Source organism: Triturus cristatus, chromosome 2_2 (assembly GCF_964204655.1).
Source record: "Triturus cristatus chromosome 2_2, aTriCri1.1, whole genome shotgun sequence".
Taxonomy (NCBI): domain Eukaryota; kingdom Metazoa; phylum Chordata; class Amphibia; order Caudata; family Salamandridae; genus Triturus; species Triturus cristatus.
This window is the reverse complement of record NC_140582.1, coordinates 491,496,941-491,516,916: the sequence shown is the minus strand read 5'-3', so window position 1 is coordinate 491,516,916 and position 19,976 is coordinate 491,496,941. Positions and strand designations below refer to the sequence as shown.

Here is a 19,976-nt window from a genome sequence, read left to right as displayed (position 1 = left end):
TGTGTGTGTGTCTGCATTTGAATGCATGAGTGTAAGTGAGTGTGCATGTGTGTGGGATCCCCGTACCTCTCTAAGTTGTACATAGTGGCAGCTACTGGTCTGATACCCCATCCATTCAAGGAGGCCGTGGCCAACAGACAAACTTGAACAGACAGAAGACAGAGTTTGGAAAGAAGCAGTTTTAGATGTATTAACCATCTCACAAGTTTATATCTGTTTTACTAAACAATTTTATTTCATTGTTGGAGTTTAAAGAAACCAGTAAGTATTTTTATTTTTTGTTACTTTATATAAAAAAGAACGTTCTTGCATTATAAAGTGCTTTGTGACATTTCTGATAACCGACTTTAAACCGAATGTGCCCTCTGAAAAAGCACTTTACTGCTCTTCATTAGAACTGAATGAGAAAAAAAATAAGATTGTCGAAAGAGTACAAAATCCGAATACCATTGCACAGGAACTGGGCACTCAGTGCAGATTCCATTCTGTTTTTTTAAAACATCAACTTTGCCAACCCTTCTGGGTTTTGAAGTAGATTTTCGTGTGCAGGCAGTGCAGCCTTCACTGAGACACACGTTTTAATGTCTTTACCTTTTTACATTCCTGCACTTTATCCGGCATACCTCGACTCTTATCTCTTGAAAAAAAATGCGTAAAGCAATATACTTAAATGTATGCCATCTGCACTCGTTGCAATAACGTATGGAAGAATAAGTGGCAGTTTGCTATGTCTTCATACCAGGTGTGGTAATGGGGTCATTCAATATAGAGAAAACTGTTCCTTTTGCCAAGTCATACATCCCAAACTATCACCAACAATAGACATTCTAGAATGTACAAAGTTCTTGTTACAGGATGGGGTTTTGAGATCAATTGTTGACATCATTCGCCAAGTGGCGACCCGTGCAGGTAAACGCGGCAGGGTGGGGGTAAGAGGGGTGGGGGGCAGGGGTATGGAAGGGACACACCACAGAATAGGGAAAATAAAATGAATAAAAGCACTTAGCTTGCGCTTGCCGCATCGCGAAGTCAGTGATGCAAGGAGCGCAAGGTAAGTGCTTTTATTTGTTTATTTCTTTCTTCTCCCTATTCCGCTGTCACTTCCACCCCCCTCAAACTCCTGCCCCCCCCCCCCCCCCCCCCCCACTGTGCTTACTTGCATGGTCCGTAACTGCATCTACCGGATGACCCCTTTAATTTGTATTGTATAATATTGTGTTGTAGTTTCTCAGTGTGGCAGTGGTAAGTGGGCCGACGAAGAGCAGTTGTATATCGAAATATCAACTACAGAAACCTTGCGCTACCAAAATATCTATATAAACATCGATATGAATATAAATATGTGTATAGTCAAGGTACTTATATGTGGAATTAGTAACGTAAACCTATGCTAACCTACATGTACTTGTTGATACTTGCCCTCGATATTTTTGACATGATATTTTGGTAGCACAATATTCTTAAGTCGATATTAAGATGCAAAACCTGAAGAAATGTAGATGCCACATTTCTTCAAAACCAGACCTGTAGCTCTTAGCGCCCCATTACCAGTTCTTATTCACTCTACCAATCCTTCAAACATAGAAATAGTAGTACTTTTGTTCATTTTTCTAGATTTCAAGCACCACTTTTGTTGATCAAAGTATTTCCATGAATACGAAATATCAATTTTCAATGACTGCCCGCACCACTTCCTGAGTAGAAGGTCACTTGTCCATTGTATTTACAGCCCGTCGCAACCTCTGTGTGTAGAAGACGAATGATGTCTAGTGGATGAGAGATTTCAATAGAGGCAAAATATCCATTCACTCTCAGATCCTTCTGGTCAGTTGAGGAACCAATTTAGATGTCGTATAGGGCGTGCAAGGTGTCTTTGGGTTATTATGATAGGGGATTTGTAGAGCGCATGGCTGCCCTAAGGCTTCCCAGCGCTGTGCGATTAGTTACTGATAAGATGCCGGCAACTTAGAGGTGTTGCTTAAACAGCCAGGTCTTGATTTGCTTTCAAAATTGCAGTTCATTGTCTATTTGTCTACACTCTAATGGAATAGAATTCCAGAGCTTAGGTGCCAGATGTGAAAAAGCTCTTCCACCCCATCTTTCTCTCCTGGCCTTTGTTTGTGTTAGGCGGTCTGCCGTACTAGATTGTAACCGCCTGTTTGGAATGTAGGGGGATATGAGTTTCCTGACTTTTTCTGGCCCTTTATTATGTCGTGCTCTGTGTGTAATGATCAGGATCTTGAATTTTATTCTTGCTTCTATCGGTAACCAATGAAGGTACGCTAAATGTTTTTTTACCGATTCCCGTATGGGGAAATCGCAGAGCAGCCTGGCAGCTGCATTCTGAACGATCTGCAGTTTGCGCGTGACATATTTAGGTGCCCCCAGGAACAGAGAATTTCCATAGTCTAGTCGGGAAGTGATCAGAGAGTGGACCACTGTCTTCCTAAGATGTATTGGCACCCTGTCCAGGATTTTCCGTAGGCTTCTCAGTAGTCCGAAACAAGTTGCGGCTACCTTCTTGGCCTGTGTCCCCATAGATAGGTCGGATTCTAACCAAAAGCCTAGGCTTTTAATTATGTCTGTCGGTATCGGTGCCATACCTAAGCAGTCTGGCCAGTCTAAAATGGGGCTGGGTATCAGGTTATTTCCAGGATATAATATCTCAGTTATTTCCCCATTCAGCTTTAGGCAGATTCTCGTCATCCACTCTTTGACCTTTATCAGGCAGGAAGACATCTTCTCTGCTGTTTTTTGGGTCTAGTGATATCACCAATTGTGTATCGTCTGCATACGAGGTCATGGATATGTCGAATTCTTGTACAATCTTGGCCAGGGGCACCATGTATACATTAAAAAGGGTTGGACTTAGGGCTGATCCCTGTGGTACGCCACACTCTAGCCTGATGGTATGCGAGAAAGTAGAATTTTCTTGTACTTGGAAAGTTCTTTTGTTCAGAAATGATATCTGTCATTTGAGTGCGTTACCCTGTATCCCAATATTAGCTAAATATCTGCCAAGTATTTGATGGTCTACCGTGTCGAATGCGGCGCTCAAGTCCAACAGGAGGAGCACCGCAGATTTCCCCTGGTCTAGTGATTGTCTCAGTTCTTCTACCACTACCTGCAGTACGGATTCCATGCTGTGATGTCCTTGAAAACCCATCTGAGTTGGATGAAGACATTGGTGGTTCTCAAGAAAATCAGACAGGTTTCTGTTGACATGTTTTTCTAGCAGCTTGCCTGCATATGGTAGCTGGGATATCAGTCGATAGTTCCCCAGTTTTCCTGTATCTGCATTGTTTTTGTTTAATAGGGGCTTTATCACTGTATGTTTCCAGGCTCCTGGGACTTCTCCAAATTCTAGAGATAGATTCAAACCCCTCAGTAAATCTGGTACAATGATGGGAACTACTGTCTTGAGTATTTGTAGAGGGGCTGGGTCTAGAGGTGAGCCGGATTTCACCTTTTCCATCAGTGCTACAATCTCATGCTGTTCAATGGGTGGGACATTAGTATTCACCTGCTTTGGAAGTACTATTTCTGAAACGTCTTCCCTCTCTGGACCAGGGTCTCCCTTATTTTTAAAATTACTGTATATGTCCGTTACTTTAGAGAGAAAGTATGTGGCCAGGTCATTACATCTCTCTGCCGACGTTTCAGTAGGTCCAGTGACAGAGCTTGAGTTAGTTAGGTGTGTTGGTGATCACCTGACCAGAATACGCAAAGTAGGAGTTGAGGTTTCCATTTAAACAAATTTTTTGTGGCACGTAAGTAATCAGTTTAGTTAAGTGCACAAAAAGTAGCCAATCAAATCATCTGAACTTACTTTTCGACAGGTAACTATTTTTGCCTCGATCAATTACCGGAACTTGAATTGTTTTTACTCTCTTAAGCAGTTCATAACAAGTATTCCAATTGGATACTTAATAGATGGGTAAATATGCATGGGGAATTGTGACCCTAATAGGTAGTTAAGAATAAAAATAGCAATGTGGAAAAAGTTGTCCTACTTCATTAATATTAAATAAATATGGAAGGTGTATGCTCCCTTCTAGATGTTAAAAGGAAGTGTTCATCTTCTTGGTGGCCCCTTAATGCTTCAGCGGCCATCTTTTCTGATCCAGTGCGTGACCCCAAGACGGAAGGTGCACATGTGCAGTAATACTTTTGAAGTAAACGTCTCGCAGAGTCCTTTACTGCTGTTTCAGTTAATGATGGATAAGTCCTCTGCTAAGAATCACCCTGTGGGCGCGAAGTTCTGCTTCGACATCATCATTGCCCTTTTCAGCTGTTCGTAAGAGACAAACATTACGACGTTCCAGGAGCCAAGCCGCAGGAAGGAGGGCACAAACCTACAGGAAAGGAAAACAGGCAGTCAATTAGCACACTGGCACACCAGCATGGCTCAGAAACATTAAACAGATCAACAATGATGTGTATGACTTCACACGGGGGATATTTACAACAAAATGTCAAAGTGCTGTGTTATGCCAAAATTGGTAACGCCGCGGTCTGACATGTTTAAAACACACAGATGCACCGTATTTACAAATATACGGCATACCCCTGTGTTTCCACTGGCACTAATAAAGCTGTCTGGCACCAACACAGACACCCTTGCACCATGTTACAAGGATGCATGGGCTGAAGAGGCGATTGTTCATGTACAGGAAGGGACACCTACCTGCACATAAACAATCTTGAAAGGCGATTTTCTCTTTCACCATGTGCTACAGAATGCAGCACACATGGAAAGAGCAACAAATGAGGAGAGATTAATCATTTCACCTTGTATCGCCAATCTAAGAGCAGGTATTTCCTGGTCTCAGTTTTTGGCGCTGCCCCAGCATTGTATATATGGGGCAGAGTCAAAAAGCAATGGGTATTGCATTGGAACACCCACTGCAACACTCATTGCACACCCCTTTTACGCTAAGTGAACCATGAAAAGGGGCCTTATTTACAAGGTGGCGTGAAGCCACTTTAAGTGTCTTAACGCCACTTTGTAAGAAATCAAGCATGTCTTCATCCCCACCTGGACAAGGATTGTAAACGCTTCACTGTCACAAGGCTCGATCCCAGACTGCCTAAAAGCAGCTCAGGTATCACCTATACTAAAAAAAACTAATGCAGATAGAACTGACCTCAACAACTTCCGCCCTATCTCCAACATGCCCACCCTAGCCAAACTCCTAGAAAAATGCGTCCAATCCCAAATCTGTGCTCACATAGAGAATTTTTAACTACTAGACCGGCATCAATCCGGCTTTCGGAGTGGACACAGCACTGAATCGGCTCGCATCCACGTTATGGATGACATTTTAAAAATGCTTGACCATAATGAATCCTGCCTCCTATTCCTCCTTGACCTTTCCTCTTCCTTTGACACGGTCAATCACGACAACCTCCTATCCATTCTGAAGAACAGGATGGGTTTCTCTGGTCAGGTGCTACAATGGTTCGCGGCCTTCCTCCAACACAGATCACGAGGAGTCAAGGCGAACCACTCTCTCTCCCAGCCCTCACCAGTACTCATGGATGTCCCCCAAGGGTCTGCCATATCTCCTATACTCTTCAACCTATCCTTGGAACTATTAGCTAATTCACTAATCTCCACAAACATTCTCTTCCATATGTATGCAGACAATACGCAACTTTATTTGAAAATCTCCTCCCCTGATAACATCATCTCGCTCAACTCTACCCTTACGTCTACTCAAAACTGGTTAACCGAGAACCACTGTTTACTCAAAACCTCCAAAACAGAATTCCTTCTCATCTCTCCTCCGAACCACATCCTCAAGCTAGACCTGTGGATGACTCACCTCACCACTTTCAACTTCTCCCCCCTCATTATAGACTCAGCCAAATCTCTCAGAATAAATCTGGACAAGCATCTGAACATAAAAACTCATATCAGCAATGTGTTCAAGGGAGCCAATCACTTGATGAGGCCACTCAGAAATATCAAACCATTCCTTCCACAAACTGATTTCAAGCAGGTGGTCCAAGCGCTGGTTTTGCAGAGGTTAGACTATGGCAGCGCTACGCTCTGTGGCCTCCCCAAATATACCCTAGCTTCACTAAGGGCATCCCTGCACGCGGCGGCTAGACTGGTTACAGGTACCAAAAGAAATGCGCACATATCCCCAGTCTTAAAATCTCTTAAATGGTTGCCCTACGAAGCTCAAATTCAGTTAAAGATTGCCGTTCTGACGCACAAAGCCCTCCATCTCAAAACTCCCAGTTACCTAGCACAAAAGCTTCAATTATCCTTGTGGTGTTAGAGCCTCAAGAAGCGCTAACACTTTCCTCTTGAAACCACCACACATCTTCAGCAAAAAGAGAACCTGCCACCGAGCCTTCTCCGGCGCTGCCCCGAAGATATGTAACTCTCTTCCACCGGAAGTACGCAGAATCTCCTCCACGATTGCTTTCAAACTAGAAGCCAAAAGATTCCTAATGAACAAGTTCTTACCTTACTGTGGTTATTATCAGCGGCTCTAAGTCACTGCTCCTTCAACAGTTCGTCCTTTAGTGGATGCTACTCTCCTTTACCTCATCGTGTGCCTTTATTTTAGCCTGTTATGTACCTGTTATTGTATTACTCTCCTCCGACCCCTTATCCTGTAATTTTGTAATTATGCTTGTTTGTTATTCGTACTCGATGTCGATATTGCATTTATTATCTACCGTCCATCCTATTGTAAAGTGCTCTGATATCCTTCGGGATCTTGTTCGCACTATATAAAACTTTATAAATAAATAAATAAATAAGGAGAAGGTGATATTGCCACCTGGACCTCGCTAAAAATTACATTCTGGTGGCAATATCCCCTTGTAAATATGACCGGGTCTCTTAATTTATTTGCTTTAGAAGCCTTAGAACATCAGAACAGGAAATCGCCTCTATAGCTACACGTTGTCTAATTTGTGTACACTTTATATGCTATTTTATTTCGATGCATGCTTTGTTTATTTTTGAGTAGTACACTCAAAATTCTAGAATATGATGCTAAACTTTTTATTTAAATTAATGAGTTAAATGAGTATTTTTCGAAGTATTTAAGTTTTTACTGTGATATCGCTGAAAATTGGTTGCAGAAAAACTCTTGTTTCTTTCAAAGTTTTCCTACTGGCATGAAAATTCTGCAGTAAACACCCAGTAGACAATTCCTCGGGGCTTCCACGCTTTCTTCCTTCCACCTTTCCTATTCTACTTTCTACAGTCTATGATAAAATGGCTGCCACCTATTTCTGGGTGTTGTCTACCTGCACTGGGTTTGGCACTGCTATACGAGTCGTTTGCTTACCCTTTGTAGAAAGCTGTATGCCCTTCTTTCGTAAGCATTGTCCAGGCACAGTTGATGGCGCTTTTGTATTGCCCGGGTGGTGAATTCATGTATCTTGTTTTCACGACGTCCACAGGAGATGCAATCACTGTGGTGCAGAACCCAGCTCCGAAAGCAGAAACAAAGTGGCAGGGCAAATTATCTGTCAATGTAAAGTACATTTAAACATTAATGTTACTCGCTTATCAATTCCACAATTCTTCAGTTTACAAAATAAATTGCAAAGGATGTTCACGTTTATCTTATTCTTAACTAATTGAAACCCTGGCATTACCCCTCCCAATACTGCTGCCGTATCTGTGCCACTGCCAAGATGTTAGAATGGCATCAAACATTTAAAGAGTTAGTTAGTTATGTTATGTTATGTTATGTTATGTTATGTTATGTTAAAATGGCTTTTATAGAGCGCACGGCTACTCAAAAAGAGTGTCCCGGCGCTTTTATTTAGGGTAGGCTGCAGTATACTAACATAACACATTAAAAGAGAAAGTGTCACAGACAGAAAGAAAAGAACGAGCAAAAAAGACCTACTGGGTGAACAACCAGGTTTTGAGGTCCTTTCTAAAAGCTAGTAAGCTGGTGGCTCCCCGAAGTGTAAGAGGCAGAGAGTTCCACAGCTGTGGCGCCAGTAGTCCAAAGGAGCGACCTCCCAAGCGCACTCTCTTCACTCGCGGGACGATCGCCAAAAACAGGGATTCTGATCTCAGAGAGCGAGCCGGTCGGTAGAAGGCAAGTCTCCTTTGGAGGTACTTTGCTCCCGTCGCATGGAGGGCCTTGTATGTCAGGGTCAAAGCCTTAAAGGCGATCCGCTTGCGGATTGGGAGCCAGTGCAGGGTCTGGAGCAAGCCCGCAGCACTAACGCGTCTATTCAATCCAAAAATCGCTCTCGCCGCAGCATTCTGCACAATTTGGAGCCGCTGTAGCAGGTACTCTGGCAGGCCCAGGTACAGAACGTTTGAATAATCTAGCCTAGAGCCTATCAGGGCCTGCACAGTCAGCTTCCTGTGCTCCTCCGATAAGAGGGGAAGAAACCTCCGTAACATCCTAAGGAGGCCGAAGCAAGTGCCCGACACCCCCAGGATCTGGGACTTCATAGTCAACCCCTTGTCCATCTTGACCCCCAAGTTCTTAGCCATTTGGGATGAACAAGTTGGGGGGAACATATTGGTAGGCCACCAAGCCTGCCAGTCTGGCTCCGTGTCACACCCAAAGAAAAGTACCTCGGACTTATCGGAATTGCACTTGAGGCTGTTCAGTTGAAACCATTGAAACACAGCCCCAAGGCAATCCCGGATACTCTCCCCATCAAAGTCTCCTCCTCTCTTGCACGAGAAGGGGAGCTGGGTGTCGTCTGCATAAGATACGATCCGGGCCCCAAACGACTCCGCCAACGCCGCCAAAGGGGTCATGAAGATATTAAAGAGGGTCGGGCTCAAAATAGAGCCCTGAGGGACCCCGACTCCCAGAGGCGGCATCACGGCGGAATCTGGCGCGGCCCAGACCGTTTGCCGGCGGCCCGCTAGAAAGGAGGAAAACCAGCTGAACACCGTCCCCCGTAGTCCAATCTCATAGAGTCTTGTGAGAAGACCGTCATGGGGGACGGTGTCGAAAGCCGCCGACAAGTCCAGCATCACCAGCATGGCTTTGCCCCCAGTATCCAGAACCCCTTTAATAGTTTCTGAGACCTCGAGGAGCGCAGTCTCCGTGCTGAGATTTGGGCGAAAACCCGACTGGGTGGCATGCAGAATCTCATTCGACTCTAGAAAATTGGACAGCACCGTCTGCACGTGCTTTTCAACAACTTTCGTGAGAGCCGGCAGCAGAGAGATAGGCCGGTAGTTGACTGGGGCCTTTGGATCCAGACCAGGCTTCTTGAGCAGCGGGATGACCATTGCCTGCTTCCAAGCCTGCGGAACCACTCCCTGGCTCAGCGAGAGATTCAGTAGCGGGTTGGCCAATGGATTAACCACCTCGGCCAATTTCGCCAGAATTTTAGCAGGGCATGGGTCCAGGGGCGAGCCCGATTTCAAGTTGCCCAAAAGTGCTAAAGAGGCGGGCGCAGATATAGGTGGAAATACGCCCAGTGTCAAGCCTGGCGAAGCCGGGGGCGATCGGTTGGCCTCAGAATTAATTCGCTCCACGGGTACAGCCGATGGAAAAGAATCCTGTATAAGTTGGACCTTGCTGGTAAAAAAACTAGCAAGATCAGAGGCCCAAGAGTCAGAGGGTCTCTCCTCAAAGATGTTAGTCCGTGGAGAAATGAATTCTCTAACTATAGAGAAAATCTCCTTACAGGAGTTGGAGGCAGCTTCTATCCTCCCTGCCAAGTAGGCTTTCTTACCCAGGCGAATGTCCCGGTGATACTCCTTAACCGCGCTCTTATAGGTCAACTTAGCATCCGAGTCATATTTTACCCGCCAGGCTCTTTCAGCTACCTTGCACTGCTGCCGCCTGGCCGACAGTGCTGCGGTGAACCAAGGGGCGGAAACTCGTTTAGGAGTAAGACGGGGGGCCAGTTCCGGGGCAAGATCGTTGAGCCTGTCAGAAAGCCATGCCTGCAAGGACTCCAAATCCTTCGTCAGGTCGCCAGAGAGGGGGCAGGGATGTTCCAGGGCAGCCTGAGCCAGCATCTCAGGGGTCACTCGATGGTACGCCCTATGGGTGCGACCATGCTGCTGTGGGGCGGCAACAGCCGATTTAACTGTGCCTTTGATCGAAAATTTAGCCAGCGAATGGTCTGACCATAGTACCGGGATAATCTCTAGGACCTCAAAAGGGGAAGTCGAGAAAACCTGGTCAAGAGTGTGCCCCTTGTCATGCGTCGGCCCCTGCAGATAGGGGAGCAATCCCAGCGGTGCCATAGCCTCTGAGATTTTAATAGCGGCCGCGTCGGATGGATCATCCATCCGGAAGTTGAAATCTCCGGCCACGATGCAGTGTTCTGCTTTCAGGGCCAGTCCCAGTAAAACGGTGTCAAGATCTTCAAAGAACGTTCCGGGTGGGCCAGGCTGTCTATAGACCAATAATCCCTTGACTGATTGATGCGGAGCCAAAGCGATAGAAAAAGCGAGGGACTCCGAGACACGAATATCCTCCACTGGCAAGATAGTACAAGCCGTGCCTTTCTTCACCACCAGTGCCACTCCACCACCCCTTCCCTTCGCTCTGTCCTTCCTGAAGACGTTATAGTCAGGCGGAATTGCCATGGCGACGTCTGGTTTCGAAAATTCTCCCCACCATGTCTCGGTGAGCATAAGACACAGTGGCTTAGCCGTGTCAAGAAGCTCAAAGACGTCTTGTGCATGTCTGCACGCCGATCTGGTGTTTAGTAGCATGCAGAGATATCCCACACTGGCGATGTTATTGCCAGGGGAACAAGGCAAAGCACGGGAGGGACGCCATCCGCACCCGGGGCAGATGGACTTACCACGGTGACGCCCAGGAAAGACAGTACCGCAGCCACTGGAAGCAGTGAGGAGAGCGCGGAGCTCCCCAGCAGTATAACGCAGCGCGAGTGGTCCTGTATGGCACATGCTGGGTGGCCGAGCCTGTCCCGCCGCCCCGAGCGCCTCCGGGACGCTGACGGGCGCAGACGGGCAGGACTCTGGCTTGACTCCGGCGCGAGACAGGCGCTACCGCTGCGTGTCACCGCTGCGCGGGTATAGCGAGCATTAAGTAGGGCTCACCTGTGATCGTAATAAGCGCTAGAGCGCTCAACAAGTGGCACAGTCGACACTAGCCACCCCCAAGATGGCAACCACGCGCCAAACGAATGCAGAAAGATCACAAATCCGCTCAAAACGCGGTGAGGGGCCCGATTTAAAGTGCAGGTGTGTGGGCGCTACAAGAACAGTTAAAAACAGGGTAAAATTGAAATTAAAACAAAAGTAAATAGAAAAACGGTAATTTTAAAAATGACCAGCGCTGCAGCCTACAATTACAGCAGCATAGCGCGCGTGCGTGCTATTACCTTATCCAAGGTCGAGCTAAAGAAATGCTTGCCTTAAGTAGGGCTCACCTGTGATCGTAATAAGCGCTAGAGCGCTCAACAAGTGGCACAGTCGACACTAGCCACCCCCAAGATGGCGACCACGCGCCAAACGAATGCAGAAAGATCACAAATCCGCTCAAAACGCGGTGAGGGGCCCGATTTAAAGTGCAGGTGTGTGGGCGCTACAAGAACAGTTAAAAACAGGGTAAAATTGAAATTAAAACAAAAGTAAATAGAAAAACGGTAATTTTAAAAATGACCAGCGCTGCAGCCTACAATTACAGCAGCATAGCGCGCGTGCGTGCTATTACCTTATCCAAGGTCGAGCTAAAGAAATGCTCGCCTTAAGTAGGGCTCACCTGTGATCGTAATAAGCGCTAGAGCGCTCAACAAGTGGCACAGTCGACACTAGCTAATAGTCAATAGTCAATTCCACAAAGAACACTGATATTTTATGGTGCAACACATGTCTCTAGATGAAGTGCTTGTTCAAAGATGGCGCTCTGAATTTCAAACCTTAAGCTGCTGTCAACTTGACTATGGCTTTCTACATTCTCTGTTCAAATGTCATACACTGACGTCAGTTCTTTCTTTCTCCGAGCCAGCCAGCGCAGATTTAAAGAGAGGGGTACCTCAAGTCACTTTTTGACTTCGTTTTTGTGACTTTTGTGGACCTCGAATGGCGTGGAGCAGACTGCCGGGCCTCGAGAAGCTTTCGGGACCGCTCCCGCAAAGACTTTGGGTTCATGGCCTGGCAGTCAGAGCATGACTTTGGGTAGTGGTCGCGCTCCAAGCACCGAAGGCACACGAGTTACGGCTCCATGACCGACTTCAATTTGCGACCGGAGTCACAAACCTTGAAGCCGGCCCAACGTGACCTCCCTCTTGCCCTGATCGTGACGACTACAATCATCACCATCTTGAATGACTGATATGTATTAGTGTGAAGCCCACCCACCTCATAAACTGACTCCTGCGTATATCTGGCTGCACCAGGATCACAGTACACCTTTGCACCTTTATACACACACCTGGGGCCAGAATTATCAATGGCGTGTGTTGCCCTGGCATCATGCAAGGCAATGCTAGCCTTTAAGTTAGATTAGCTATGCCACGCAGAGCCACACCCCATGGCTCTCAGTGGCATAGAAAATCTGGAGTAACGCAAGACAATGTAGGTCTCTGTTTTTGGGTACTCTGTGCTGGGAAGGCATTCCATATGTGGAGCATCGGTGTTCCTGCACATCCACCCATGGTTTTTGTATCATTCCCAGATTTACTAACAGTAGATAACCTGGGAATGCGTCAAAATGCTACACCTTCTCAGTTGAGGCGTAACGAATAGAAATATCTTTATTTCTCCTTGTTACTTCAGCAGCACACATAGAAAGAGGAAAATGTCTCAGAGGATTGTTTTGTGTAGGAAGATGTCCCTTCCTGCACACCAACAATCCAGCCTGTAACGCAGGCACCCGTGTACCATAGAGCAAGGCAGCCTCCGTTGGGGCTAGGCTGCAGTCAGTGCACCAACACAGGAAGAGAGCAGGAATGCATCCTATCCTAGTAGACATGGCGCATTCCAGCTCTCTCCCGCTCAGCAAGTTTCTTGCTATGTTGCATTGCGTGACTTTTTAGTAAATGTGGCCCCTAGCAATCATCTCCACCTTTGCGCACCCGAGCGCTAGCAATCTCACAATAAACCTCCATCGTGAGCACATCCCACTTATCACTCCTTTCAACAGCTCTTCTGTGTCACTCTTGTCACTTCTTGCCATGTCATGGCAGCAGCAGCCCAACTGACATGCATATCTGGCCCTCGCCCACACATCACCCAGTTTCTGCAGATGGGCATCATTAAACAGTGCCCTTCCCATCCGCACGTGCATGACCCCCAATGCGGTTCCTGAAAGGGGTACTGACACTATAAAGCCACACACCTGGCAGCCGTGCTCTATAGAAATGCATTGGCAATGTTGTGTTACTTTTGTTGTTGTCCATCTGGGTATGTGTTGTTTTGCATGTTAAATGAATTTAGTACAGCATATGGCATCGGTCTTAGGAACCAAAGCCATTACATTAGCAATATAGAAATATATTGTTGATTGGGCATTGTTTTATATTATCTTTACACTTGTGTAATTCATACGATTTTCTGAAGAGCATATTTCATATTAATTTACCATCAAATAGGGACTCTGCATTATGTAGCAGAACATGAGTATAACTAAGTGGAGTAAAAGGACTTTGTTTTAATTTCTCTATAGTGTAAATCAAACACAACCACAGCCGCAACGAAATCTGACTGCATCTATGTATGTTCACGACTCACCACCATCCCTCCCCTCCAAGTGTCTCTGCTTCTGCTTCTGTTCATGCCACAGAATGCCAACATTTGTAGTTTGGGATTACATTCATTACTATTTTATTACATCAATAGATGATGGCAGTGGAAGATGTAACATTTGACTATGAATTGTTGTAGTGATTTGGCCTGGTTACATAATGAGGTAACTGAGGATGGTAACAACCCGTGAAAGTAAAAATATGCCACATTTTCGCTATACTGCTGCAGATACACAAAGGGCGTGAGCTTGAATACTTACAAGTGAAACAATGATGAGTTTGGATGGTTTGTGCACTAAACGAATCCTGGGCATTATTACATTACACGTCACCAAGCGGCTGTACCGGCCTCATGCCTTTGGCACTGGAAACACTGTGGGCCATACCAAATGCACTGAAACCCCTGATGTACTGGAGGCGGAGCTTAACCCCTTCGCTGCTGCGGACATTCCGCTGCAGCGCTGGGGGGGGCAGGGGGGCAGCGCGGTGGGCCTGTGCTCATGACGGAGCCGCGCCGTCATGAGCCACAGTTGAGCTGTGCTCATGACGGAACGGTTCCGTCATGACTCCGCCCATTTGCGTTGTCCCCCCGCACAGGCGGGGAAACAGCGCCGCGTAGGCGGAGCGGCCGCCAACGGGCGTGTCATGACGGAACCGTTCCGTCATGAGCACACGGCAACCGTGGCTCATGACGGAACGGTTCCGTCATGAGCGGGGAAGGGGTTAAGCCTAGCCTTACACCAGTGCCGCACCCGGGGGCAGCTGTGTGCTGCAGAAGCAAGATACGAACATGTGTCCGGGACTAGGTCCATCATACTCCCAGCTACAGCAAACATTCCACTTTATGGCAGCAGCACACATTGTCAATCTAAATATCAACGCTTCCTAATCCCTGATTATCTGCTCCTCATGACCCCGCCTTGCCTACTCTGTGCCCAGCAACCCCCATGAGACTGCGTGACCACCATCTACACGTCTGGTAAAGGTCCAGTCTGCACCCCCTCCCCAGCCACTCCATCACTTCGTCCCTGCTTCATGGATCTGGATGAAAATAAAAGTACATTAAGAAATAAAGGGGCACGTTTATCAGCAAATCGTGCAGCGCAGCGCAGCAAGTCAACTTCCTACGCTGCACTGTGTGATAGGAAAAGGGCACGAATGTGCCATACGTAACATTATACACGCATTCCTGTCTTTTCCTTGCACTGGCACACAATGTGCTGCCTAGCGCAAGCGCAGGCATCATGGTGCAAGGGTGCCTGCGTTGTAAGAGGATTGTTTCTGTGCAGGAAGGCACACCTTCCTACACAAAACCATCCTGAGAGGCCGTAGGTTACTATATCCTTAGACTGGATAGACCGGTAGGGAGAGGCGGAGGTCTGGCGATCATATTGAAAAACCAGTACCGATGCCGTGCTACAGCAGAAACTATCCCTGAGTGCGAGAGTGTAGCATTCTGCATAGAGTTCAACGCAAATAGCTCTTTTTCCGGCACCCTGATCTACCGCCCCCCTGAGCCTGTAAAAGTGTTCCATAGGTCTCTTCCAGAAATCATAGCGGAAAGAATTCTATCTTCTGCCAACCACACGGTCCTAGGGGACCTTAATCTCCATTTCAATTCCCCCTCAGACCACATTGCTAAGGAGTTACTAGATGACCTGGAAGCTCTTCTATTGTCCCAACTGGTATCAGCCCCGACCCATGAAAAAGGCAATTTACTTGACCCTATATTTAGTAACTGCCTGGATCTAACTGTTGATCAACCCATCCCCCTTCCATGGTCAGACCATTTTTTGGTCCCGCTTACCTGGGTTACACACAAAACCCCCCAGTTACCTCCCCAAGTCACCACTAGGAGGAACTGGACAAAGCTCCCATTGGAGCCCTGGCTGCATAACCTGGACTCCACCCGCCCGCCACCCTGCCTAGACCCCAATGTGGCAAACGGCAACTATGTAGGTTGGATCACTCACTCGCTAGATTCGATCCTCCCGCTTCGCAGATCCTCCTCGAAGAGATTACAGAAATCAGCCCCCTGGTTCTCCGACTCTCTAAGAGAGCTAAAACGCCTTTGCAGGCAACGAGAGAGAGCCTGGCGTTTAGACTTTCTCCCAGATAAAAAGGCTTCCTACAAAGAGGCGATCAAAGCCTACAGAGAAGGGATCAGAACGGCCCAGGCAACCCACTACTCTGAGAAAATACTAGAAGCGAAATCAAAGCCTAAGGAAATTTTCCATATAATAAAGCAATGTACCAGTGCCAACACGGCACCCCCTCCTAACAAAACCCAGGACCAATGCAATGAGCTTGCGGATTTCTTTCACAATAAAGTTTTAAAAATTTACTCTACCTTCCCAACAGCAGCCACAACCCCGGATATGATTAATCCATTCCCCCCTAGACCGCCTCTTCACCCAGAACAGCCTTCCCTCAAGCACTTCCCTCCTTTGGACCTCGACACCTTAAGCAAAGTGGCACGACAAGTCAAGTCGGGCTCTCCTTGTGATCCTGCTCCTCCAGAAGTCCTGATGCAGGCAAGCAAAGCCACCCTGCCTGTAATCCTGGAACTTCTAAACACGTCCATATCCGCATGCTCTGTCCCCACAGCTTGGAAGCAAGCCATGGTGCGGGCGCTGTTGAAGAAACCCAGCCTAGACCCAGATGACCACTCCAGCTACCGCCCCATCTCACTTCTCCCTTGGGCTAGCAAGGTGTTAGAGAAGTATATAAACGCGCAGCTGGTTCAGTTCCTAGAGGACCACTCTCTATTACACACATCCCAGACAGGCTTCAGACCGAAGCATGGCACGGAAACCGCCTTATTAGCGGTCACCGAAGAAACTCGAAGGGTACTGGACCAGGGAGGATCAGTGGCAGTGATCCTCCTTGATCTAAGTGCCGCCTTCGATACGGTCAGCTATACCACCTTGCTGGACCGTCTCTATGACATCGGAGTTTCAGGTGACGCATTAAGGTGGTTTGACTCCTTTCTGTCTGAGAGATCTTTTCAGATCTTCGACGGAGAGACAGTGTCCTCTAGCAAACCTCTGAGCTGCGGAGTACCGCAGGGCTCCTCCTTGAGCCCTGTATTGTTCAACGTGTACATGAGGCCGCTGGCGGGTGTTGTCGAACCGTACGGCATTAAAATCGTGTCGTACGCTGACGACACCCAGCTTGTGGTCTCGCTGGCCACTGAGAACAACAGGCAATCCCTGGCAGATCTGCTAAAATGCTTAGAGGACGTCAAGGGATGGATGACCAACTCCTCCCTAAAGCTAAACGGAGAAAAGACGGAGCTCATGCTCCTAGGCCCAGCCTCTCCTGTGCCTTTCACCTCCTTGTGGCCCTGTGCACTGGGCCCTCCCCCCACCCCTAAGGAGAGTGTTAAGAGCCTGGGAGTGTGGCTGGACAACAAACTCTCCTTCTCCACCCAGGCCACTAAACTGTCCGCCACATGCTTTGGCCTACTCAGAATCCTGAGGAAGGTCCTCCCGTTACTTCCTCTAGAGGCCAAAAAGGTGGCGGTACAAGGTCTCATCCAGTCTCGCCTGGACTCGAACAATGCCCTATACGTGGGGGCACCTGAGATGACCCTCCGGAAACTGCAGGTTATACAAAACTGTGCAGCACGTACCCTGTTACAGATCCCGCGCACCCAGTCAGCCAGACCTGCTCTAAAAAGTCTCCACTGGTTACCAGTGAGGCAGAGAGTGGCTTTCAAGGCGCTGTGCATGGCGCACCGCGCCTTCTGGAAAACGGGCCCAGCCATTAACAACGACCTTGTCATCCCCTACCACCCTAACAGGAACCTTCGGTCGACGGAGGCTTTCCTTGCTGTTGTTCCCAGAGTGAAGCGAGCCAGGTCTGGGGGTAGGCTGTTCTCTTTGAATACCGCCAGGCTCTGGAATGCTCTCCCCCTCTCACTCCGGTCCAACCCAAACCTGCTCTCATTCCGGAAAAGCTTAAAGACACTTCTGTTTGCCAAATCCTATGTTCCCTAACTCCTCTTCCCGTCACCTCTCTGCTTCAACTCAGCGCTTGGACGCCTACGGGCAGCAACCGCGCTCAAGAAATATTTTTACAATTACAATTACAATTACTGGTAATCCTGGGAATGCATCAAAATGCTATTCCTCCCCAGGTGAGATGTAAAGAGGAGAAACATGTTTATTTATCCTCGTTTTTCCCTCTTTCTAGGTGTGCTGCAACCTGCAGCACGCCTAGAAAGAGGGAAAAACGAGGATAAATAAACATGTTTCTCCTCTTTACATCTCACCTGGGGAGGAATAGCATTTTGATGCATTCCCAGGATTACCAGTAATGGCAAATCTGGGAATGCGCCAACATCCATGAGTGGATGCATGGGAACACCCACGCTTCACAAATGGAACGCCTGCCTGGGGCAGAGTAACTCTAGATTTATCTAGCCACGCAGGGCCAGATAAGGTGGCCTTGAGTGGCTTGATAAATCTTACTAAGAAGTTGTGTAGCCTTTGCACCTCATTGCAAGGCGCAAGGACGACGCACCTACTTGATAAATATGCCGCAAAATGTGCAATTCCAAGAACGTCAGTATTGCAGCAAACGTAAGACTATTTCATGGTTTTCATGAAAGAGCATCTTAGGCTGGGTGCTTTTTGACAAGGGGTCTTCTAGGGTGAATTTGTGCAGTTACACCTCAGATGATGTTTATAGTGGACCTATATTCTTTTGGGATACAGAGGTGTAGATACAGCCAGTCTGCAGCATTATAAATTACCTGTCAGTAGTCTATGTTGTAGGAGCGCCTCCTTGATGAGGTCGTACGTCACTAGTTCTGTACAGTTGACTATTGCATTCCTTGTGACATTTGGTAGTGTTCCTGTAAGAACAAAAGACACCTTTTAATCCCTGTATACATTATTCCGTTAAAAATATCCCACATTTACAGTCATTCATTTTGCTTCCAGACACCTTCTGGAAAAGAAAGGAGTAAGTTACCTTTCCAAAGCCCCCTCATTCCTTCTTCCTTGGCGATGGTCTTGTAGGCGTCAAGGGTTCCGTTGTATCGTCGCTTTACCCCATGAAGATTGATCTGGGCTTGGAATCTGACCTTCACCACGTCTGTAGGTTGCGCTATGGTGACCGCCATTGCTCCAGTGGTGCACCCAGCCAGGATCCTACTGCCAATGCCAGCCTCTGCGCAAGAGAGGGGATGTGCAGTCATTATCCTCCAGTACCACAAATTCAAAAATGTCCTTCCGCTGGACTATTCCATATGAAAGGTTCATGTTACTAGCACCTTTGTACCTCACCAAAAGAAATATGCACTGTCATTTGAAGGAAGATCCTGCTTGGATGCATCATTTTTCTTTTTAGGATTAATAATAATGAGAAGCAGAGAGTAAAAAATGAAAATCACTTCATGTTGCAGTATTGTGAATTGCTGTTCTCCCAGGAACTTAGAACTACACAAAGCCATCCGCATGATGGGAACATTCCCACTGGCTAGTAGCGGGCAAATGAGCCAACATTTTCATTTTAAGAATAGTCAAATTCTGCCTTACAACTATTCTATGTCCATGAGAGTTTATAAAAAGAAACACCCTTGATGCAATAAACCAGGATCTCCTGCTCTCAGGATGCATTGCTATAAACAAGAACGCTGTCTGGTGCTATACGTACTGTCTTTGCCATTGGTGTAGAAGAGTTTGACCGTGTCGTAGAGGCCAATGCGGATGGAGGCGAAGCTCATCTGCCTTTGAAGTCCAGCCACCAGCCCGTTGTACAGACTCCTTGGACCTTCTGTCTTAACAATGGTACTGATGGTCCCAAAGACTCCCTTGTACCGGATTCCTTTTGCGGCACCAGAAACAGCGGATTCTCCTTGGATCTGCAGTACAGAGAGAGAAGATTGCTGATTTTTTTCCAGCCTTCAGATTTGTACGACATACCACGACAAAGCTGTTTGATTGAAATTGTAAATGCTTACAAAATAAAGGCACTAACTTGGATCATTCTTGTTAAGGTCCCTTGTGAGATGGCCACTCCCGCCCTCTCCGACCCATTGAGCTGCTCACTTTTCTTAATAGATGAGCCGCTTCTCATGCTGGTGTGCTGATTTCAGAGCAAATGTATTTGTCTGTCTTGTGCACACAGTGCCCATGTACGCTGAGCATGGAGGAAGTGCTTATGCTACCTGCCTGTTTCACGTTGTTTTACATTTTGCTTCTAAATAAGCTTAACTTTTTTAATGGATCCAACAGAAAAAGTCAAAGTATAAGTGGCTAAAATGATGATTTGAACAT

At 47.1% G+C, this 19,976-nt stretch overlaps 1 protein-coding gene across 2 annotated transcripts in view; it reads right to left on the bottom strand.

Moving 5' to 3' along the window:
- Nucleotides 1-212: 212 nt before the first annotated feature.
- The window catches only part of UCP1 (uncoupling protein 1), a 29,091-nt gene continuing 9,327 nt past the window's right edge, over nucleotides 213-19,976 (bottom strand). Inside the window, exons 3-8 of one of the 2 annotated variants that reach the window (XR_014978123.1) lie at nucleotides 19,354-19,561; nucleotides 18,670-18,867; nucleotides 18,449-18,550; nucleotides 7,317-7,497; nucleotides 507-4,355; nucleotides 213-460 (exon numbers count right to left, since the gene is read on the bottom strand). Coding sequence is in view for 1 of the 2 variants with exons in the window: in XM_085641601.1 (XP_085497727.1) it covers nucleotides 4,241-4,355; nucleotides 7,317-7,497; nucleotides 18,449-18,550; nucleotides 18,670-18,867; nucleotides 19,354-19,561 (804 nt within the window). In the remaining variant the exon portion in view is untranslated. Of the gene's footprint in view, nucleotides 4,356-7,316; nucleotides 7,498-18,448; nucleotides 18,551-18,669; nucleotides 18,868-19,353; nucleotides 19,562-19,976 lie in introns of both variants that reach the window. The other variant, XM_085641601.1, reaches the window with a different exon arrangement.